The sequence below is a fragment of the Pteronotus mesoamericanus genome, unplaced genomic scaffold (genome assembly GCF_021234165.1).
Source record: "Pteronotus mesoamericanus isolate MK-2021 breed Mesoamerican mustached bat unplaced genomic scaffold, CSHL_Meso_final contig_44, whole genome shotgun sequence".
In the NCBI taxonomy this organism is placed as follows: domain Eukaryota; kingdom Metazoa; phylum Chordata; class Mammalia; order Chiroptera; family Mormoopidae; genus Pteronotus; species Pteronotus mesoamericanus.
In genome coordinates this window covers 6,714,500-6,739,384 of record NW_026555166.1, presented here as the reverse complement: position 1 = coordinate 6,739,384, position 24,885 = coordinate 6,714,500, and the positions used below count along the sequence as shown (strand labels likewise).

The window sequence follows — 24,885 nt, the reverse complement described above, 5'->3', positions numbered from 1 at the left end:
TAGCTCAGCCCTCAGGTCCCACCGGCCCAGGAAAGATTCACTGATCACCATGTTCTTCTTAATTGTCAGAATTTTGCACATTTGTAGTAATTTACTTAATTTTGTCTATTACCATTGTTTTTATTTATTACCACTGTCTTCACCAGATTGTATGAAATTCTTTATGGTTCACTGAAGTTTTCTTAGAGTCTGTAGAATGCCTTACACATAAACATTTTGACAAATGTCATTGACTAATTGGAAATCCAGTGCCCTCCTACCTGAAAAATTGCTGCTTTAAAGTTCATTCTAAAAAAAAAAGAGAGAGAGACATGGTGAAAAAGTATTTAAAAATTCCACAGAACTCTCATTTTAAAGAGCTGCTTTCCATTTAAAAAAGAAAAGGAAGGAAGGAATGGAGGGAGGATAGGAGGAAGGGAGATAATTCAATGGAAAATGGGCAAAGAATAGAGGTAATTCATAAAAGAAATTCAAAGAGCCAACAAATAATCAAAAAGATGTTCATTTAGATTGTTAATCATAGAAATGAATATTAAAAATAATATTTTATACCATCAGAGTGGCAAAAATGCAAAAGGTGGCAAAAGGCTGATAATAGTCATTGTTAGGAAGGATTTAGGCAACAGGATGCTTTCATACACTGTTGGTAGTTCAAAACTGTGCAACCTGTATGAAAGACACCTGTAGGATGTTTAAAATTTAAACTGTGTCTATGTTTATTACTTAATAAGAAAAAAAGAGAAACCACTTATTATGCGCAATAGAGAAATTGTTAAATAACTTTTAATACACTCCTACAATGGAACCTCTTAGCTATAGGTAGTTAACATCAATGAAAATTTATGTAAAACTTTTTAAATAGGGAGATTGTAGAACAATATGTATAATATGCCAATTAAGTAAAATTATATTCTCCAAAGAAAAAGTTCTCAAATGATTCACACTATTTATAATCATAATATTATAATATTGACACTAACTAGTTAGTGTGAATCCTTTGAAACCTTTACCCTGAGGAAGTATAAATGGGGAGTGGGTTACTTTTTACAATGAACATGTACTGCTATTTTAAAAATAACTATTGGCATATGATTGATATAGACTGCACATATTTAGTGTCCAGTTTGCTTTGACATTACACATATCTGTGAAATCATCACAACTAAGATAATTTCCATCATCCCTAAAAGCTTCCTTTTGTCTCTCTGCAATTCCTCCCTTTTCTGCGCCAACCTCTGTGTACCCCAGCAACCACTGATATACTTTCTGTAACTATAGATTAGTTTTCATTTTCTAGAATACTATATAAACGAAATCATACTGTATGTATTTTTTTCTGGCTTCTTTCACTTAGCATAATTATTTTTGAGGTTTTGTTGCTGACAAGTATTCCGTTATATGGATCTATCACAATTAGTTTATCCATTCACCTGTTGATGGACATTTGAATTACTTTTAGTTCTTGTCTATCACAAACAAAGATGCCAAGAACATGCATGTACAAGTCCTTGTAAGGCATATGCTTTTTCTCCTCTTGGGTAAAGAGCTATCAGTGGAATGACATAAGATAGTTGTATGTTTAGCATTTTAAGGAGTTACCAAAATGTTTTCTAAGTGGTTATGCCATATTACAGTGCCTTCCCACCAGAGATGGGAATATGGGGTTGAGGCACTAAATGTGTGGTCTCTTCACTCTCATGGGGCGAGTTAATGACAGCAACCAGCAGTTCACAGGTGTAGTTCAGGGCTTGGTGTAGTTCAGAGATTGGCCAGCTAAAAGGTGTATATTTCATTTTAGTCACGGATTCTTCTGAGACTCTGGTTAAGATCATGGTCCACTTGGAATATAGGAACGCACACACACGTCATGCATGGTCCACTTGGAATATAGGAACACACACACACGTCCTGGAGGTTTGAAGTGGCTAGGGCCTGAATAAAAGCTGTGCCACTAGAGATGGAAAGCAAAGGGCTGGAGTTCAAACTTATTGAAAAGTTACAATTGTTGGAACCCGGTAAGAGGGGGAGAGAAGATGATGCTCAGGTTTCACATACTAGGTGACGGTGGTGACAACAGCGGGGAGAAACTGTTGGTGGCTGCCTGTGAGTTGCCAAGGTGAAGCTGTTCAGAAAGTGGTTGTGTCTGTACCTTGTCTGGGTGGAGATAGACTTCCGGTGCAATAACATATACGTGTAAATGAAGTACCAGGAGCAGCTGTAATCACCAGGTGTAATCAATAAATTCCTGTTCCAGATGAATCACCTCACGCCAAAACACTTAATTCGCCACCTCCCTTTAGAAATCCCCGCCCAGAATATGCGCAATTGCGTCACTGTTTCTGACAAAATTCCGCCTGACCCAGTTCGGCGCATGCGTACTACTCTATTTGTGGCCGCTCCCTTCTCAGGGCGTGTGGACTCCTTTGCTCTCTTCGGCCCCGCCCAGGCGGCTGCCCGTGACCTGCCTGGGCGCAGGGAACGAAAAGCCGCAAGGGGCAAGACAAGTACACTAAGCAATGGGGCTGTTTGGAAAAACCCAGGAGAAGCCGCCCAAAGAGCTGGTAAGGGCTACGGCGGCGGCAAAGGAATGGGTGGATTTGTTTGGGGCGTATTGGAGTTGGTAAAGCGGCTGGACACTCTCCCACCCCGACTGGCCAGGTACCACTCGGCCGCCATTTCCGGGGCTTGCCATTCGACTGGAGTGCCGGAGGGAGAGTCTCTAAGGACACGGCTGTGGCGAAGGAGCCCCAGTACGTCAGCACTCGCGCCTTAAGGGAGGCGAGGTCTGGAGTAAGAGCCCCTCAGTCTTGGCACGGCGCGGGGGTAGCCAAGTAGTGATAGCCCTGGAAACCACTTCCCTGCGTGCGTTGGTACGTCCCGCCCGGAACTTTTTCGCTGTTGCAGGCCCCGCCCCCTAATGTTCGCCTGCAGAAAACCGGCGGACCTGCGTCGGCCCGAGAGTTTTTTCCCCGTCTCTCGCGGGAAGATTCAGGCAACTGCCAATTCTTCCCCACCTTTCTTGCTCTACTGAGAGGGAGCGTCTGTTTCCTCCTTCCCGTGACCTGCATTATTTTGACCCGACAAAGTATAGCAAGACCCGAGTCGGAAGAGTGATACCGAACATAACTGACCCTGGCTTTAAATTCTGATCTGCCTGTTACTTGAGATAATGTGGTTAAGAGTGCCTGCAGAGTCAGTCTACCTAAGTTTGAGTTCTGGTTCGCTACATATCAGCCTTGCGATCGATTAAAAGTTCCTTTCTCTCTGCCTTAATCTTGTCTGTCTAGTAGGAATAATAGTATCACTTTAGAGTCATTGAAGGACAAAGTTTTAGCTAGTAGTGCCTAGGGTTAATTCTTTAAAAAAAAAAAATTTTAGAGAGGAAGGGGGAGAGAAGCATGGATTTGTTGTTCCACTTATTTTTGCTTTTATTGGTTTCTTGTATGTTCCCTAACTAGATATCGATCCTGCAACCATGGTGGATCAGGCCTAAGCTCTGACCAACTGAGCTACCTGGCCAGGGCCTAGAGTGAATTCTTTATAAATCTTACAACCTTGCTATTCAAGTGCAGACCAACGGCATCAGCATCACCTAGGAGCTTATTAGAAAGCTCGGGTTCTACCCCAGACCTGGTGAATAATAATTTGAATTCTGAAACGATCCCTAACATCCTTTATTTAATAGATAATCTCACCTATTTATCTGTGGCAGGTGTATTTTTAAAACCAATGTCGTGCGTCCTGAAGTTGCTGGCGTATGTGTTAATTTTTATTGTATTTGTTAATCATCGGTTCTAGAACAGTAGGTACTCAGTAAATATTAGTTCCCTCAGGCAGTGAAGTACTGAAAACTCAAGATCCTAGAGAAGAGGGAAGCTTAATTATAGAAGCCCAATTATTTGGGACCACTTTGCCCCAAAAGAGATCCTCTAATTCCAAATGCAGTGGTTGAGAAACTGAGAATTTGAGTAGAACTTTTGAGGAATCCTGTGGTTAGGGGGTTCAAAAATTGGAGTTCACCAAGGATAAGGGACTCAGGTAAATCCCAGGACTTTTGGTTGGGACAGTGATGCATCTTAGCAGTAGCAGTGAGCAGGAAATAAACTGGCTTTCACAAAGACCAAAGTCCAGTTTCAAATTATCTCTATCCCTGTTTGGACTCATTAAGCTTAATTAAGAACCAGTTTCCAGTGCTCTTAGGGGTAGATGTTCACCAGAAGCAAATGTTAAGTCTTGTCTGGAAGAGGATAACATCACCCAGAGACTTAGGTTATCAAGCAGATTTTCATATACAATGTTCAGAATTCAATTTACAAAGAAAAAGAGACATTGATCCATAGGAAATCTTTATTTATTCTGGATACAAGTCTTTGTAAATGCTTTTTATTTGTTACCAGTCATATGGTTACAAATATCTCCTCCAAATTGGTGATCTTTTTCCTTTAAATGGTGTCTTACGCATAATAAAAAAATTAATTTTAACATAGATAAAACATATCAGTCTTTTCCTTTGTGCTTATTGATTTTTGATCTAGTTTAAGAAATCCTTTCCTAATCTGAAATCATAAAGGTATTCTGCTATACTGTCTTTTTAGAGTAAGACAGTTTTGTCTTATATAGTTAAGTCTTCAATCCACCTGGAATTAATTCCAGTGAATGATGGTAACAGTCAATCATTTTATTTTCCATTGGTCTTACCATTTGTCTCCATGGTATTTATGGAAAATGCTTTCTTTTTTGTTTTAGTCTCTGTACCTAGTTTGCTTGGCATGCAGTAGACTCTCTATGAATGGATTTGAATAAAGTATGTATCTTGATAAAGTCTATAGATTCCTTATGGTTTTCACAGCATATTATTTAATTTATAAATAGATGTCTCTATATACAATATACTCCTTGTTTATGTTCTGTTTTATCAATTATAAATATTACTAATTTATTACTAAAATTATTGATTGTAAATGTCCAGTTTCCTTTTTATCTTATTAATTTCCTGTTGTTTATTGTGATCTTTACAGTTATGAAACTTGTTTGATACATTTTATTGAACTTTTTGTCTTAGGCTGTGCAGTGAAACCTTGGTTCTCAAACTTAATTCCTTCCCTAAGGAATTTGTTTCTTAGAGAGAGGGAAGGGAGGGAGAAGGAGAGGGAGAGGAACATCTATCCATTGCCTCTCTTGCCCACCCCAACTGGAGACCTGACCCACAACCCAGGCATTGTGCCCTGACTTGGAATCAAAACTGCGACCTTTCTGTTTGCAGGATGACACTCTACTCACTGAGCCACACCAGTCAGGGCCACTTAGAGAGAGTTCAAGTACTAGCTATCATTGGGCTTTACTCCTAGCCCAATTAAATAGGTGTTTTGTAAGTTTCCCACGTGACTTCTATGTGAAGTCAAGAATCACTGGTCTGGGACCTGGCTGGATAATTGTGACCATTCCCATTTCTCTTAGGTAAGTTTTTCTTTTGTAAAAATCCCTTTTGATTTCTTAAGAAAATTTTTTTGACAGATTTTATGAAACTTTTTTCTCTGACATTTAAAAACATAGAGAAAGTTTCTGTATATTTTTGTTAATGTTACTGATGGCTGAAACTTTATGTTCCTTCTTCATAACACATATTCCATGCAGTTAAATTCAACAGATAGTCATTGAGCATCTGCTTTGTGCAAGACATTGTGCAAAGGCTTAGTGAATAAGAAAAGGTCTTTGACTTTCTGGAGCATGGAGTCCATCATTATAAGTGCAGTGTGGTTTACAGAAGAGAGGAAGTATAGGGTTCTATGTAATTATACTACATGGGAATTTCACCTATCCAAGGGGTCAAGTAAGCCCTCCCCAAAGTAGCATTTAAGCTGAAACTTGAACAAATTCATAAAATATGCCCTTTATTTTCCTGACTATCGCCAACATTTGGGAAAGCGAATATTTTCTGTTGGTCATGTGAATTTGTTCTATCAGCTAGTTGCCACCTTCTGCATAGTTAGAATTGCTCCAGTTAAATTGCTCCATAGTTAAATTGCTCCAGTTCATGCCTTGTGCTTCCGATTATAGAAATACTTCACCAAATATAAGCATAAGGTAGAATTTATTATTTTGGAATGTTAATAAAATGGAGATGGAGTTTAATTAGCATTATCCTAAGGATATAAATTTAGGCTATTTAAAAATAACCAGTGGAAAAATATCTGTTATATAATCAACAGTTGCATATATTTGTGTGGGTGTAATTCTAGGCTCTCCTGTTCTGTTGATTTAGGTGTCTATGAGGTATTTGGCTAATACTACTCTTCCTTTCTTCTTTTTTTTATTTTTAGAGAGAGGGGATGGGAGGCAGAAAGAGAGGCAGAGAAACATAGATGTGAGAGAGAAACATGGATTGGTCACGAATCGTAAACCCACTAATGGGCAGCTGAACCTGCAACATAGGCATGCACCCCGACCAGTAATTGAACCAACAACCTTTCGCTTTGTGGGACAGTGCCCAACCAAGTGAACCACACTGATCAGGGCTCTTGAATACTATAGCTTTGTATTAGGTTTTGAAAGTGTGTATTTGGGAAATCCTCTAGCTTTTTCTTCACTATTTTATCTTTTGTAGGTTATTTGTCTTTTTATATAAACTTTAGAATCAGTTTGTTGATATCTACAATACAGATTCTGGTGGTTTTGAATAGGATTACATTGAATGTACAGATGAAGTTAGGAATAGTTGGTATCTTAACGTTGGGTCTTCCAATCTGTGAGCATAGAACGTCTGTTCATTTTTGTATCTTTGATTTCTTTCATCAGTGTTTTGTAGTTTTCTACATGTAGATCCTGTGCATGTTGTTAAATTTATACCTGAGTCTTTTTTTTTGTTTGGTGCTATTGTAAATGTTTTTTTATGTTTCAGAATCCAGTTATTTATTAATGTTATATTGGGAAGCAGTTTACTTTTGTATATTAATCTTCTACCCTAAGACCTTGCTTTACTTGCTTATTAGTTCCAGGAGGTTTTTGTTTTTTTCCTAAATCGATTCTTTGGGATATATAGTTTTTCATTCAATTTGCTAACACTGTTGAGAATTTTTGCATCTGTGTTCATGAGAGATACTGGTGTGTAATTTCTTTTAATGTCTGTCTAGTTTTGGTATTAGGATATTGCTTCACAGAATGAGTTTAGAAGTATGTTCTTATATTGTTTCAAATATTTTATAGAGAATTTTATCATTTCTTCCTTAAGTGGTAGAATTCACCAGTGAAACCAGCTGGACCTGATACTTTCTTTGTTGAAAGGTTAATTACTGATTGAATTGCTTTATTGTAGGCCTATTCATATAGTCTGTTTCTCCTTGTACAAGTTTTTAATAGTCTTTCACATAACTGGTCCATTTCATCTGAATTACCTAATTTTTGAGTATATAGTTGTTCACAGCATTCTTTTATTCTTATATTTTTTTGGACCAGTAGTGATGCCCCCTTTTGCATTTCTGATATTGGTAATTTTGTCTTCTCCCTTTTTTTCTTGGTTTGGCTGGCTAGAGGCTTCTCAACTGTGTTGATCTTTTTAAAGAGCCAGATTTTGGCTACATTGATTTTCTCTATTATTTAGCTGTTTTCAATTTCATTGACTTTTCTAATTTTTATTATTTCTTTCCTTCTGTTTGCTTTTGGTTTAAATTGCTCTTCTTTAATCTTCTAAGGTGGAGCTTTGGCCAGTGTAGCTCAGTTGGTTGGGTGTCATCATGTGAACCAAAGGGCCGCTGGCTGAATTTCCCTGTTGGGGCACATTCCTGGGTTGTAGGTTTGGTCCCCTGGGGCCTTAACAGAAGGCAACAAATGGATGTTTCTCTCTCACATAGATGTTCTCGTCCTCTGTCCCTCCCTCCCTTCCCTTCTCTCTAAAATCAAAAATACAATGTTTAATCTTCTAAGGGTGGAATCTTAGATTATTGATTTTAGATCTCTCTTCTAAGGCATACATTTAATGCTATAAATACATTTCTCTCTAAGCAATGCTTTTGCTGCAGCCCAAACATTTTGATAAGTTGTATTTATTTTAAATTTTATTTAATTCAAAATAGTTTAAAATTTCTCATGAGACTTTTTTCTTTTTAAATCTTCACCTGAAGGTATTTTTTATTGACCTTAGAGAGAGAGAAAAGGGGAGGGTGGAGCAGAGAGAAAGAAACATCAATATGAGAGAGGAATGGATAGGTTGCCTCCTGCACCTCCCCAGACCTGGGACATAATTCACAACCTGGGTATGTGCTCTGACTGGAAATTGAATCCCACAACCTATTGGTGCACAGATGACACTCCAGCCAACTGAGCCACCTGGCCAGGGCATACAACTTTTCTTTGACCTGTGAGTTATTTAGACATGTTGTTTAATTTCCAAATATTTGGGGATTTTTGAGCTATCTGTGTTACTGATTTCTAGTTTAATTCAATTGTGGTCTCAAAACATACTTTGTATGACTTCTATTCTTATAGATTGATTATAGTTTGTGTGTTACGGCCCAGAAAGTCGTCTATCTTGAGGAGTGTTCCATTTGACCTTGAGAAGTATATGTATTCTGCTGTTGTTGGACAGAATGAGTATTCTGTAGATGCCAGTTGGAACTAGTTGATTGACAGTACTGTTCAAGTCAGCTTTGTCCTTACTAATTTTCTACCTGTTCCATTTGTCAACTTCCTAAAGAGAGTTGTTGAAGTCTCCAGTTGTAATAGTGGATTCATCCATCTCCACTTTCAGTTCTATCAGTTTTTGCCTCAGGTATTTCAGAGCTCTGTTATTAGGTACATGAACATTAAGGATTGTTACAAATTTTTGTTGAATTGTGTATCATTATGTAATGTTCCTCTTTAGGTTTGATAAATTTCCTTATTCTAAAGTACACTTTATCTTAATCTAGCTACCTCTCCCTTGATTTCTTTTTTATTGAGGTGAAATTCAGTTAACGTAAAATAAACCATTTTAGCCTGAACAGTTCAGTGGCATTTTGTACATACTTAACATTATGCAGCTCCCTGCCCCGCATCTAGTTCCAAAACATTTTCATCACTGCAAAATAAAACCTCATACCCTCTAAGCGGGTACTGCCCATTTCTCTTATCCTCCCAGCACCTGGCAACTACCAATCTACTTTCCTGTTCTAGATATTTCTTATAAATGGAATAATACAATATATGACCTTTTATGTCTGGCTTCTTTCAGTAAGTATAATGTTTTCAAGGTTCATCCATGATGTAGCTTGTAATGCTTCTTTCTTATGGCTGAATAATACTACATTGTATGCATGTACCACAACTCATTTATCCATTCATTCATTGATGGAGATTTCAGTTGTTCTAATCCTTTGGTTATTGTGAACAGTGTACTGTGAACATTGTGTACAGGTATTTGTTTGAGTATCTATTGTCAGTTTTTGGGGGTATATACCTAAAAATAGAATTGTTGGGTCATATGGTAATTAAAAAAACTTTTGCGAGAGTTCATTTGAGCTAACTGATGACATATGCTGGAGAACACGATCTCAAATGCTCCAGAGAATAACAGCGGAATATTCATGTTTAACACCAAAATTCTCTTGAAAATTTTATTAACAATAACAGTAAATTATTCAGCTTTTTTACAGTCTCTCTGAATTTTTGATTTAAGGAAGAAATTTATTTTAAAAGTCCTCAATAAACCAATCAGACATAAGTAAACTTTTGTAATGAACTCTCAAAAGATGTTTTTTTAAAAAAAGATTTTATTTTTCTTAGAGAGAGGGGAAGGAAGGGAGAAAGACAGGGAGAGAAACAGCATGTGAGTAAAGCATCAATGGGTTGCCTCTTGTACATGCCCCAAGTGGGGACTAAACCCATAACCCAGGCATGTGCCTTCACCAGTTATCAAACCTGTGACCTTTTCCCTTTATGGCGCAATACCTAACCAACTGAACCAAACACGTCAGGGCTCAAACAAATCTTTTTAATGTCTTTTTCTTGGGATGAAAATAGAATTACTACGATAGTATTGTTTTCTTTTTTATTTAATTAAACTGTTTTTAATATTAATGGTTATTAGCAAATCTTGATTTTTATAACTGTTGAAGATAGGAACCTGATACTTTAAGCATTCTTTTCAATTTCCTGTGAACTATTTTATAGTAAAAAATTATTTGGTACTGTATTTTGTGTGTGTGCGTATGTGAAACAGTTTTTTTTAATTATGTTTTATCAATTATGCTATTACAGTTTTCCTGATGTTGCCCCCTTTGCCCCCCTCCACTCAGGAACCCCCACTCCCTTAGGAAATCCCCACACCATTGTTCACGCCCACAGGTCATGCATATAAGGTCTTCGGCTATTCCGTTTCCTAGACTCTACTTTACATCGCTGTGGCTGTTCTGTCACTACCTATTTGTATTTTTTAATCCCCTCACATCTTTACCCATTCCCTCACACCCCGCTCCCATCTGGCAACCATCAAAATGCTCTCTGTGTCCATGACTCTGTCTCTGTTCTTCTTGTTTGCTTAGTTCATTTTTTAGATTCAATTGTTGATAGATTTGCACTTTTTGCCATTTTATTGTTCATAATTTTGATCTTCTTTTTCCTAAATAAGTCCTTTAAACATTTCATATAATAATGGCTTGATGATGATTAACTCCTTTAATTTTTTCTTGTCTGGGAAGCTCTTTATCTCCTCTTCGACTCTAAATGATATCTTTGCTGGGTAGAGGAATCTTGACTGTAGGTCCCTGCTCTTCATGATTTTGAGTATTTCTTGCCAGTCCCTTCTAGCCTGTGAAGTTTCTTTTGAGAAATCAGCCGATGGTCTTATGGGAACTCCCCTGTAGGTAACTAACTTTTTTTCTATTGCAGTTTTTAAGACTTTCTCTTTAACCTTTTGCACTTTAATTATGATGTGTCTTGGAGTGGGCCTCTTTGCATCCATCTTGCTTGTCACTCTCTGTGCTTCCTGGACTTGCATATCTATTACCTTCACCAAATTAGGGAGCTTTTCTTTCATTATGTTTTCAAATAGGTTTCCAATTTCTTGCTTTTTCTTCTTCCTCTACCCCTGTGATACGAATGTTGGACCTCTTCAAGTTTTCCCAGAGGCTGCTTTTACGATCCTCATTTTCTTGGGTTGTTTTTTCTTTTTGTTGTTCTGATTGGTTGTTTTTTGCTTCCTTACGTTCCATATCATTGATAGGATTCTTGGCTTCATCCACTCTACTGTTGTTCTGTAAATTGTTCATTATTTAATTTAGTGTATCCTTTGTTACTGATTGGATCTTTTTATGTTGTTGAGGTCCTCACTAAGTTCCTTGAGCATCCTTATAATAAGTGTTTTGAACTCTGTATCTGATAGACTGCTTATCTCCATTTTGTTTAGCTCTTTCCCTGGAGTTTTGATCTCTTCTTTCATTTGGACCATGTTTCTGTCTCCTCATTTTGTCAGCCTCCCTTTGTTTCTATGTATTAGTTAGAGCTGCTTTGACTCCGTGTCTTGGTAGTGTGGCCTAACGTAGTAGGTGTCCTGTTGGGTCCAGTAACACAGCTTCCCCTATCACCCAAACTGGGTACTCAAGGTGCGCCCTTTGTGTGGGCTGAGTACACTTCCTCTTGTAGTTGAACCTTAGTTGCTGCTGGCAGATAAATGGAAGGGATTTAACTAGGCCAGGCAGCTGCAAGGATCAGCTGTGGCCATTGACTATGAACCTTTGCCCTCTGTGGAAGATCAGCTGTGCAGGAGCAGGGTGGTGGTGCTGTGATGTGGTCTGTAGCTGTCCACTGGGTGCACTAGCCCTGGGGATTCCTGGGTGGTGCAGGCCAAGGTCAGCCCCCACCCTGTATTTTGCCTGAGGCTAGTCTGCCTGGGCTATAAAGCAATCTGAGATGGCTGCTATTTGTGTTGGGCTTGGAGGTCCCAGGCAGGGAAGCTGAGCTGCAAATGTAGGCTGGATGCTGTTGGACTTACTGAGGCCAGCTGTTGCTTGTTTGATAGGCTTTAGAAGTTGTGAAGCATGAGCCAAGACCAGCCATTCACATGGAAAAGCAGCTTGAGTGGGCCTGTAAGTTGGGAGGGGAGGGGTCTCTGGGGATCTCCAAGGCCGGTCAGTGTTAGCCAGATTGATGGAGCCTCAGATATGGACCAGCTTGCTGGCTCTGTTTGGGGAGAGTTTAGTAAAGGGACAATGGTCTCTGCTCACCTTGATGCCAGACACTTGTTTCTCCCTGTATACCACTGGTGCCTTTCGAGCTGTGACCCTGGTGCTGGAGTTTAGCGGGGTAAGTCTGAGTAGGTGAGTCTGCTTGCAGGTTTCTTAGGAGGAACTGCTCAGGGCTTCATCATTTTCCTCCACTGACTCAGTCCCTGCTGATTTTTGCATCCAGAAGTGAGGGCTTATTTTCTTGGCACTGGAACCCTGGTCTGGGTTGCCTGGTGTGGGGCTTGGACTCCTCACTCCAGGGATATTCCTCCCAAGTTTTTATCCATCACACATGGGTGAGGGACCAGCCTGTTCCGTGTCTGCGCCCCTCCTACCAGTCTGGATGGATGTGGTTTCTTTAATTCCATAGCTATGAGACTTGCATTCAGCTTGACTTATTACGGTTCTGAGTGATGATTGTTCTATATTTTAGTTGAAATTTTGATGCGTTTGTGCTAAGAAGCAAACCATGTCTGCTTACACTGCCATGTTGCCCAGCAGCAGTTCCTAAGTGTTTTTATGATGAAATTCTAAAAGTAGTCTTTAGTCCCAAGTAAACTTGATACTCCAAGAGTTAAAAAAAATTTTGTATTGATATTTACACAGTAAATATAGTTTTAATCACTAAGTTATTTCTCATCATTGAAATATGTGTTTTTCTATATCTTTGACACCCCGAATCATCTGGTGTTGACATACCTGCCCTGAACTGCCTTTCCATTTTTTTTTGTTCCTCAGTTTTGGCTTGCTGGAAAGCTAGAGCCTGACTGGGGCTGTCAAGAGCAGTATCTTCCCCTTCATCACCACTTTCTTCTACTTCTTCTTTTAGTTCAGTGATTTTCTTTCTCTTTTTCCTCTTCTCTTTCTTCTTTGGAGGTTCATGTTCTTCAAGTATATTTTTAGGACAGGCATAATTTAACTGTCTTTTCCCACATTCATAACACATAGATTTATTAAAAATAGTTTTGTCTTCTGATGAACTCAGCTGCTCTTCCGTTGTTAATAGCAATCTTGCTTTTATCATTCTACCAAATAAATATTTGTCATTTATTGTCCTGGTACAGTTTTGTGCAGTCTTTATCAAAAAATAAAATAAATGCAATCCCTTTACTTCTTCCTGGTATTTTTATATTTCATTATAGTAATCTTTACAGCTTTGCCATATGTGAAAAATATCCAGCATAAGACATTGTTGGTCAGGGAAAAGGGCAAATTGGATACGTACACTGTGGTTTTATTTGGGACCAGTCCACCACTCATTTCTTCAGATGGGGCTGGCCAAGAGATCAGCAGAGCTGGAGCCCTCTGCTCAGCTGGGATTCAGACCTGACTGTTCCTTCCCCCTGCAGTGGGCATGGCATCACAAGTGCTGGTAGGAGCCAGGTACTGCAGATGAGAAGGTGGCAGCAACAGTGCCTCTTCCCGGCTCTCCTGGTAATTTTTAATGTACCTTTTTAAGGAACTCCAAAACTTTTTCACATTAGTTTCACCATTTAACCATTTTGAAGTTTTGGGTGTTTAACAGAAAGGATGACAGTGGCACCTGAAAGAATTTTTTAAAAATATTGTCAATGAATGTTTTTAACATTACAATATGTAATATAAAAATACTTCTTCCAAGCAAGGATGACTTAAAGCAGTTCATGAACCTGGTGTTTTCATAATTCTTTTAAAAATTTTATTAAAAATGTTTCTTGAAATAGGTTATATATGTACATATTGTAAAATTAAAAAAGCAGCAAAGTGTATCCTAATGGAGAGTAAAAAGTAAATCTCCTTTTCACACCTGTGAACTATTTAATTTCGATCCTTGAAAGTAGACTCATTTCTTGTGTATTGTACCATTGATATTCTATAATGCATAAACATGTATCTTTGTATCTCTACCTTATTCCACCATCTTCTCTTCCTCCTCTTCTCTTCTCCTTCCCTCTTTTCTTCTCCTCTTCCTCTTTTTCTCAGTTTTCTTCCTTTAACATATGTAATGTCATTCTGTATATGTTTATTACCTTGCTATTTTCACTTATATTTTGAGAATTAATTCCATTGGTAATCCTTATTGTATTGTCTTTTTCTCTTTAGCTAGAACATATTGCCCATTTATAGAAATTTTCTAATATGTTTAATAATCCCCTATTGATACATATTTTGGCAATTCCTAATCTTGCTACTGCAGACAGTGCAACACTGCATTCATATAAAAGTCATTTCTCCTTTGTCACCTGTTGTCTTAGAGTGAATAGTCACCCCTTAAGGAGTATGAGCAGTTAAATAGTATAATGATTAACTTTAAAACAGCCATTTATTTTTTCTTTTAATCTGTAAATCCATTCACTTTTTTAAATTTTATTTTTAAATCATGTTTATTCTATTAAAGTTGCCTCGATTTTTCCCACTTTGGCCTCCCCCACCCATCCTACCCCACTCCCCTCTCCCACAACAGAGTCAATTCCCACTCTGTTGTCCATGTCCATGTGTCATTCATACATGTTCTTTGTTTAGTTTCTTCTCCTTCTTTCCACCATTGTCCTCCTTCCCCATCCCATCTGGTCATTTTAACTCTGCTCCATGTTTCCTTGCCCGTGGTTTATTTTGTTCGATAGTTTATTTCGTTGAATAGATTCCACTTATAGGTGAGGTCATATGGTATTTGTCTTTCACCGATTGTCTTATTTCACTTAGCATAATATTCTCCAGTTCCATCCATGATGTTGCAAAAGGTAGGAGTTTGTTTTCTTTCTTTCTTTCTTTCTTTCTTTCTTTCTTTCTTTCTTTCTTTCTTTCTTTTCTTTCTTTCTTTCTTTCTTTCTTTCAATGCAGTTTTATTTTATTTTATTTTTAAATGTCAAGATCCATTGTAAAATATTAAAAAATTTAAATCCATTATAAAGTCTCAGCAATTAAAACATGACACCAGTACAGAAATAATCAAGTAGAACAATGAAATGAAATGGGCATTCTAGAAACAAATGTATATATCTGTCTGACAAGGTAATGTATGATTCAACTGATATTTCAAATCAATGGGGAAATTAAGGCTTATTCAACAATAAGGTGCATGGACCACTATTGAAATAAAACAGATATAGAGAGCTCTATTTCACATTATACAAGAAATATTCAGGTGAGTTAAGAGTGAATATGTAAAATCTAAGGAGTTTTCAAAGAAAATACAAAATAATATTTTTCTTATCCTGAAGTAACATATTCAAAGCCAGGAGCTATAAAGTAAAATATTGACAATATGACTATATTAAACATTTAAGACTATATAGTAATATACATATAAAAAAGTTAAAAGACAAGTAATAGAATAGGAAAGTATTTGTAACATCTAAAAAAGGGTTAATAGTTTTTGTTTTTAGGACAAAAATTCTACAGACATGTAATCAAAAAATGAATAAAGAATACCAAAAAGTCATTTAAAGCTTTTTAAAAGTAATAGAAATAGGCAGAAATACAAAAATAGGTTTAGTTTCGACAAATAAAGTAACAAAATAACACGTCATTGTCACAATCAGATTAATAAGTATTAAAAAATATTGGTAATATCAAGTTTTGGTGGCTGTGAAAGGAACTGGGTGTTCATAGACTCTTTTTCTTCATCTTAAAGCAGTCCCTTTAGCATATTTTGCAGTGCTGGTTTGGTGGAGGTGTATTCTTTTGGCCTTCTTTTGTCTGAGAAACTGCATATTTTGCCTTCCATTTTAATTGGGAGCCTTACTGGGTAGAGCAGTCTTGGTTGCAGGCCTTGGCTCTTCATGACTTGGAATATTTCTTGCCATTCCCTTCTGGCTTGCAGTGTTTCTGTTGAGAAGTCAGCTGCTAGCCATACCAGGGCTCCCTTATATGTTACTACCTGTTTCTCCCTTGCTTCCTTTAGGATTCTCTGTTTGCCTTCGATATTTGCCATTTTCATGATGATGTGTCTTGGAGTGGGCCTCCTTGGGTTTCTCTTGAATGGGACCTTCCGTGCTTCCTGGCCTTGTGTGACTTTTTCTCACCTCCAGTTAGGAAAGTTTTCCATCATTACTTTATCAAACAGGTTCTCTATCCCTTGCTCCTTCTCTTCTACTTCTGGTATCCGTATTATACTCATATTATTACATTTCAGGTTGTCGTGCACTTCCCTCAATGCCCCTTCATTCTTTTTGAGTCTTTTTTCATTTGCTTGCTCTTTCTGTGAGCTTTTTGCTACCTTATCCTCCAGCTCGCTGATTCGATCCTCTGCTTCATCTAGACTGCTTTTGATTCCTTCTACTGTGTTCTTCAATTCAAGTACTTCATTGCCTCGTGCCTCTTATTGATAGTTTCTGTGTCCTTTTTCATGCTGATAGAGTTTGCAGTAAGTTCCCCTAAGTGTCCCTGCAGTTTTCTGTAATTCTCTCTGAGCTCACTGAGCTCATTGAACTTCCTTAGAACCATTGTTTGGAACTCAGTATCTGATAGTTTACTTGCCTCTATTTCATTTAGTTCTGTTTCTGGGGATTCCTTCTTTCCCTTCAACTGGGGCGGGGGGGGCGTGTTTCTTTTTCTTCCCATTATATGTGAGACTCCTGTTTTGCTTCTGCTTCTTAAACTGATCAGTCTTGATTTCCTGACTTTGTGGTGTGAGCATCTATGGTAGGAGACCGCTGTTTTTTTCCCTTCTGGATCTGCCTCTGATGATGTCAGATATTAGCCCTGTCTGACCTTAGGCAGTCTGTTCAAGACTTTCAGGAATCTACTATCTGTAGCTGTCTCCTTCAGCTGTTAATCTAGTCACTCTGCACTCAACAGGCCGCCTTAGAGACACCACAGGGTGGGGCCGAGGCGCCCCTGAGGGCAGGGTTATTGAGTCCTCTCATGCTGCTGTCGCTCAGGATAGTGGTCTGCCTGAGCCAGATGACTGCTGTTGTATGGGGGAAAAGCCAGCACCGGTATCCTGCCAGCTACTCTCTCCGTTGTCTCCTCAAAGCCTCCATCTCCAATCTCTCAAGTGTCTCTAGACCACTCCAAAACATCCATTTCTTAATGAATTTTCTTTCACGCTTCTAGATTCATTTAATCACATAACCTCAAATTAAAAGTAGGTATAATCATAAACAGATGTAATAAGGTAGTTTCTTATTTCTTTGAATTAGACTTTTCTCAGTACTAATAAACATGTAAAACCATGCTGAGGTTGATATAACACTATAGAAACTAATTTAAAGTTCTGCAATTCATGAGAACAGATAGATTTAATCTCATTTATTAATATTAATAAAAGTTTTAATCCAAACCTACGTGATAAATGTATGTTATCATAATATTTCTTATATCCAAGGAGTACCATGTTAGACTTATTTGAAGGATTCTGCTGCTGAAATAAGGGTACTGGTTCATTCTTCTTCATTATAAGGTTTAAATTTGAATTGTGAAAATTATCCCAGGTATTACCTCTGGAGTTCTAGTAACTGCTGCAGTTTGGTACTCCTCATAAGTGCGTTGCTTCCAATAGATTGGATATCCTCGTCAGTTGAAAGTAGAAGTTGTCGCCAGTTCGATTCCCAGTCAGGGCATATGCCTGGGTTGCAGGCCAGGTCCCCTGTAGGGGGCGGACAAGACGCAACCACACGTTGGTGTTTCCCTCTCTCCTTCCCTTCTCTCTAAAAATAATATAAAGAAAATCTCCTTTTAAAAAGTAGAAAAAATGGGAGGTAATTAATAGTTTTCCCTGAAAATAAAAATCTAAATTAAACTTACATTTAGCTGTATAAGAAGCAGAATTAAGAGTAATTTACTGCCTTATAATTAACTGCCTTATATATAATAGGTAATTTTTTTTATAATCCTGAATTAAAATGGCTTTACCCATCAAAGTTACTAGTTCAAACAAAAATTATTTAACTAAATCCATTTTTGTACCCCATCCCTTAGTTTGTAATGAAGGGCATTTTTGTATAGTCCTTTATTGGCTTCCGTTTTTACTCAAAAAATGCCACAGCCCCCCCCGCCAGCCTGGATAGTGGATAGTCATATGTTGTCCCCTTGCAGATTTCTTCAACTCTCTGCTCAAAAGTCATCTTAGCATTTGAGCTTTCTTTTATCACCCTGTATAAAATAGCAGTCTTGCCCCAACTGCCCTCTTCCTATTTTCCTTGCTTTTCTTTTCTCCATAACACTCATTCTTTGACATATTATACATTATGCTTATCTGCTAGTCTTTTTTTTTTCTCATTAGAACGTAGGTTCTTAAGGTGGAGTCTTTCTTTTGTCTCCTATATCACTAGCATATTAAACAGTGTTTGGCATATAGCAGGTACTCAGTAAACATTTGAATCAATGTATGAGTCTTGGTTTTCCTTTTCTGCCTTTTCTAGAAGTTCTAATTAGATTATAACATTGTCTTTAAATTTCTTCATATATCACCTGAAATAATTTTGAGTACTTATGTACCATCTTGTAGAGTTGTAAATCAGTATTTTATATTTTTATCATATATTTAAATACTGGCATAGGGTGTAATTTTTGACATACAGTAAATATTGTTGTGCTTAAGTAAAACTGTTGTGCCAGTCTTTTAAAAGTATCACAGTAATTCAGTTCTCATTGATATTTATTTAAAATATACACACACAAGTTCTTATTTATAGTTAGATTTTTTCATTATTCTTTTTCTCCTTGAGGATGTCCATGCATTTCTTCTAATGTAATACTTTATGCTTGAAATAATTTAATAATCATTCTATTCTTTTTTTTTTTTTTTAAGATTTTATTTGTTTTTAGAGAGAGGAGAAGAGAGGGAGAAAGAGAGGGCGGGAAACATGAATGTGTGGTTGCCTCTCACATGCCCCGCACTGGGGACCTGTCTGGCAACCGAGGCATGTGCCCCAACTGGGAATTGAACTGGTAACCCTTCAGTCTGCAGGCTGGCCCTCAATCCACTGAGCCATACCAGCCAGGACTCATTTTTATTCTTGAAATAAAAATATGTACATATTTTTTATGATAAAAGCACTCAGAAAGCTAGGAATAGATGGGAACTTTTCTTAACATGATAAAGGGTATTTATGAAAAACTATAGCTTACATTATACTAAATTGTGAAAGACTAAAAACTTTCTCTGTAAGATTAGGAACAAGACAGAGATACCTGTTTTTGCCACTGCTATTCAACATTGTACTAGAAGTCCTAGCCAGAGCAACTGGGCAAGAAAAAGAAATAGAAGTTATCCACTTTGAAAAGGAGTGAGTAAAACTGTGTATTTGCAGGTGACATGATTTCATATACAGAAAATTCCACTGCTCAAGCACACAAAAACCTAGTTATGCCTTAACCAGTGTGGCTCAGTTGGTTGGGCATCGTTCTGCAAAGTGAAAGTGTGCCAGTTCAGTTCCTAGCTAGGGCACATGCTTGGGGTGCTGACACAGTCCCCAGACTCAGAGCATATATGAGAGGCAACTGATTGATGTTTCTCTCACATCAATGCTTTTCTCCCTCTCTCTTTACCTCCCTTCCCCTCTCTCAATAAATAAATAAAATCTTTTTTTAAAAAACCTAGTTATAAGTGAATTAAGTTGCAAGGTTTCATGATAAACATTAAAAAAATCAGTTTTTTTTATACTAGCAATGAAAAGTTTAAAAAGGAAATAAGGAATTAATTTAACCAAGGAAGCAAAACATTTGTATGCTCAAAACTAAAACAGAGCTGGAAGGAATTTCAAGTTTATGGATTGTAAGACTTGGTATTGTTGAGATGGAAATGCCACTGTGATCTTTAGAGTCAGTGCCATGGCTGTGAAAACTCCATGTGCTTTTCTTGTAGAAATATAAGTTTTATCCACAAATTTATATGAAATACAGTAAGCTACAAATAGCCAAAACAGTACTGAAAATGAAAAACAAATTTGGAGAACTCGCAGTCATATAGGCCCATATAGTAGAATGGAGAGTCCAGAAGTAAACCCATACATGCATGGCCATTTGATTTTTTACAAAGGTGCAAGATCATCCAATGAGGGTAGGATAGTCTCTTTAATAAATGGTGCTGGCAAAGGTGGATATCCACACACAAAGGAATGAAGCTGGATTCCTACCTCACCCCTTATACAAAAATTAACTCAAAATGGATCAAAGACCTAAATTAAAAGTCTTTGACATAAAAGCGTAAACTCTTAGGAAAAAAACATAGGGCTAAGTATTCATGACTTCCTATCTGACAATAGATTCTTAGCTGTGATCCCAAAAGCACAAGCCACAAAATTAAAAACAGACAAGTTAGAATTCATCATAATTAAGAGCTTTTGTGCATCAAATGGCATTATCAAGAAAGTGAAAAGATAACTTAGAGAATGGGAAAAATATTTGCAAATTATATATCTGATAAGATTCTAACATGAGAATATGTCAAGAACTCACACGACTCAACAACAAAGAGACAACTGAACTTAAAAATAGAGAAGACATGAGTAGACATTTCTCCAAAGGAGATGTGCAAATAGTCAGCAAGCCCACAAAAAGATATTCAGCTTCATTGGTCATTAAGTAAATGAAAATAAAACCACAACCTGCTTAACAGATCTAACATACTGACTATAATAAAAAATAATGGAAGATAGAAGTGGTATCTTCCACATCCATTGTTAAGGATGTGGAGAAAAAAGAAGCCTTGTACATTTCTGGTGGGACTGTGAACTGGTGCAGCCCCTTTGAAAAACAGTTTTGGAGTTCCTTGAAAAGACAAACATAGAATTACCATATGACCCAGAAATTTCACTCATAGGTATACTTGTATACCCCAAAGAATTGAAAATAGGTACCCAGATACTTATACACAAATGTTCGTAGTGGCATAGTTCACAGTCTTGAAAAGATGGAAACAGCCCAAATGTTTATCAACAGATGAATGGATAAACAAGTTGTAGTATATACATACTTCGGCCATAAAAAGAACAAGTATTGGTACATGTTACAACATGGATGAGCCTCAAAAACATATTAAATGGTAGAAGCCAGACACTAAAGGCCACATATGGGATGACTCGTTTAATGTGAAATATTCAAAATAAAATCAAAAGAGAGGAAAAGTCACTTAGTAGTTGCAAAGGAACGGACAGAAGGGGACATAGCGAGAGATTATTTAAAGGGCATAGTGTTTTCTTCTGACATGTTGAAAAAGTTTTGAGATTCGGGAGAATTTGTGATTGCACATCATGAAGACCCTAAATGCTGCTGAATTGTACTCTTTAAAATGGCTAGTTGTGTTACGTGAATTTTCACTTAAAAATGTATATATACTTCCCTGGCTGGTGTGGCTTAGTTGGTTGGAGCATCATCCTATAACCAGTGCAGGTTTGGTTCCTGGTCCGGGCACATATCTAGGTTGTGGGTTCAATCCCTGGTCTGGGTGTGTACAGGAGGCAACCAATGGATTGAAGTTTCTCTCTCTTCCTCTCTCTCTAAAAGCAATGGAAAAATGTCCTCAGGTGAGGATTTAAAAAAAATAAAAAATGTATATTTACCTAACATTAAAATTTTTAAAAATTGTATAACCAAATGCTGTAGGTGCTTTAATATTTATTCTTGGTGGAGTTATTATACTTGTTGCATAAATGTCTTACAGATTTTGTTAAATAATGACTAATTAAATAATTAAAGGTCAAATTTATTAGAACATCTTCTCTTAATGGTATGGATTTTTGTGCCATGTAGTTCATGTATCCATGAATGAAAGCTAAGGGGTTCAACATCAATTCTATTCCTGTTTTATTTTATTATTATTTTTAACCTTAAATCTCACAACCATTGTTTATTATAAATGTGAACCTGATTCTCATGATGGGCTTTTTGGTAGGAGTTCTGGTAGTGATCATGGGCACCAAGATCTCCAAATTTTGGGGTTGGCAGCAAAGGAGGTCAGCCACCAGAATGGTCTGGTCATACGGATGAGAATGTCTTTGATCTCCTTCTTGGAAACTGATCCACATATTTTTGGTAATGGGCCACCAGGTCTTTGAAGATGGGCCGACAGATTGCATAAATCTGGGCCATGTGACAGCTGCCCTTCACATGGACACCGAGCCAGCTAATCATTCCTTGCCCAGAAGCAGAATAGGTTCCTTTAGCTTCTCTTGTAGCACGTGGTTGGATCATGTCAAGGGAGCACCCATTAATCTAATGAGGCAGTTCCCCCGTTTGCAGTGTGCCGCAGCTCTGGCAGTTTTCTTGTGCCTGAAGACCTGCACCAACCACAGGGGAGCCTTGGATGGCATGGCTGCAGGTGTACACGAGATATCTGCATAGTGAGGCCCTGCAACCAGAAAAAAGGCCCAGTTTATGTTTTCTTAGACTCAGGCTGAGAAACATTGTTAATATAAATAAGTCAATTGTAATGAACATTTTGTTATGTCATTCAGTTCTTCGAATTTCTGTGTCATATGCCAAAAAGCTTGTAGTGAGTTAATGTAGAGTTTAGTTTTAATGATTGATCAGTTGATAGCTCAGATTTTCCTTCAATTTTTTGAAACTGAAGAATTGGAAAACACTTTATATTTGCAAAAGAATTTGATAATCATCAGTCAGTCATCCAGTATTTCCAGTTGTCCTTGTATTTATCGCTTTAGGGATTTTGCCTCTCAGGGAAAGGGACATAGATAGAGGAATGCCTTTCTTTTGTGAAATGAAAAAACATTGTTAAAGGGAAGAGGTAAAATGTGAACTCTCATGACACAGGCAGAACAGTTTTTGAAATAATTATCTGTAAGAGTTGTAAAGCTTCTGATACCCTTAAAACCTCTCTATGCCCATGCAACTCTTTGAAAAATCTTTCTTTACCTGCAGAGTACTGAACTCTCTGAGATCTTGTATAAAATGCTTTTTACTGCCTGCCTTCAGATAAGAATCTTGGAATAACTTGGGACTTCCAGGTACTGTGATTAAATAGATGAAAAAATGGAATTTGGCCCTAAAGCTCTTTTTTGAAAATGGCCTTATTTATTTTGTGCTTGGAATAAATGTAGAATTAATATAAAATTCTTTAAAATTTGGTGAATCAGGAAGTTGGCTTCTCTTATAATTACTTTTCTAAAATCTTTCCCAGGTCAATGAGTGGTCATTGAAGATAAGAAAGGAAATGAGAGTTGTTGACAGGCAAATAAGAGGTAAATTATCATTTTATGTCTCCTGTTCCTCACTCTCTTGCTGTATTTTGCATTAGTTCGTAAAAATAAACTGCTTCTACATATTGTAAGAAATAGTTGATTCTTGTATTATTTACAACTGTCCTAATTATTTTCCTTTCTAATCATTATAAGAAAAACTGAACTGTAATAAATTCAAAGAAACTTCATATTTTGTTAGAATTAAATCTTTCTCTGGCCTGGAATTCAGCTATTCAAGGAAGAAGAGCCATGTTCATTCATTTGTGACTTTCTATAGCTCAGGTTTGCGTTGGAAACAAAGCAGGTGCTCACATACTGTGGTAAACAGAATAATGGCCTCGAAAGATGTCCACATCCTAATCCCCAGAACCTGTGAATATGTTACCTTACATGTCAGAAGGGACTGTGCAGATGTGATTAAATTAAGGGGCTTGAGGTGGGAAGATAATCCTGGGTTATCGATCTGTGCCCAGTGTAATCACAAAGGTCCTTATAAGAAGGAGGCAATATATTGAGGAAAAGTGAGAGAAAAGGAGATGTGACCACAGTACCAGAAATTGGAATAATGTGCTCTGAACATGGAGGAAGAGGGCCATGTGCCAAAGAACACAGTTGTTCTCTAGAAACTAGAAAAGACAGGGAAGTGTATTCTTCCCTGAATCTTCCAGAAGAAACACAGTCCTTCCAACACTGATTTTTAGACTGTGACCACCAGAGTTGTGAAAGAATAAATATGTTGTTTTAAGCTATTAAAAATTAAGAACTAAAGAAACTTGCTCTTCCTACTTACAAAGAAATGATTTTATGGAATTCAAATTAAATAAACTGTATATAAGTAAGGAATGCTATTCCATTTTCACTATTCTATCTACTTTAGCCTAGCTGTAAATTGAGAAAAATGTATTTATAAGTAAAGTTAATTGTTGTAGATCACCACTTAAAATTACAGTGACTTGGCCCTGGCCAGGTAGCTCAGTTGGTTAGAGTGTTATCCCAGTATGCCAAGGTTGCAGGTTTGATCCCTGGTCAGGACACATACAAGAACCAATCAACGAATACATAAATAAGTGGAACAACAAATCAATCTTTCTCTCCCCCTTCATCAATTAAAAAATTAATATGACTTGCGAAGAGATAATAATGGTTAAAACTTTTATGATTTTTGACACTTTCATGCTTCGAGAAAAATTAAAACTGTAAAGATAGCCCAATATCACTTCCTTAAAAAAAGAATTGGAGCGGGGAATTCCACTCCCAGTCATGATGGAGTAAGGATTTCAGACTTGCATTCCCATTGTCAATAACGAACTGGACAAAGCCTATGAAATATCTCTTTGCAAACATTGAACAACTGGCAGTGCAGAATTTTCATTACTGAGAGAAGGGAGACAAAAGGAGAGAGCCCTAATATGTTCTTGATTTTCTACCTGGAGAAACTTTCTGGGTCATACATAGCACATGGAAGGGGATTCCAAACAGAACATGGTGGTCTCACTGAGTTGAGGAAACAGATCAGGGATCAGGGAGGCTGCTGTGGTTGGAATTTGTGGAGCAGAGTATCAGAGAGA

General features: G+C 37.4%; 1 protein-coding gene and 2 pseudogenes across 2 annotated transcripts in view; 1 reads left to right on the top strand and 2 right to left on the bottom strand.

The window, feature by feature from the left end:
• CHMP3 (charged multivesicular body protein 3) overlaps nucleotides 1-24,885 on the top strand; it is a 122,504-nt gene that overhangs the window by 42,550 nt on the left and 55,069 nt on the right. The window contains exons 1-2 of one of the 2 annotated variants that reach the window (XM_054577687.1): nucleotides 2,397-2,561; nucleotides 23,257-23,317. In XM_054577687.1, coding sequence (XP_054433662.1) covers nucleotides 2,517-2,561; nucleotides 23,257-23,317 — 106 coding nt within the window. In that variant the 5' untranslated portion in view covers nucleotides 2,397-2,516. Of the gene's footprint in view, nucleotides 1-2,396; nucleotides 2,562-23,256; nucleotides 23,318-24,885 lie in introns of those variants that run through there. The other variant, XM_054577688.1, reaches the window with a different exon arrangement.
• Nucleotides 12,812-13,472, bottom strand: LOC129073978 (zinc finger CCHC-type and RNA-binding motif-containing protein 1-like; annotated as a pseudogene).
• LOC129073980 (40S ribosomal protein S16-like) lies at nucleotides 22,095-22,429 on the bottom strand (annotated as a pseudogene).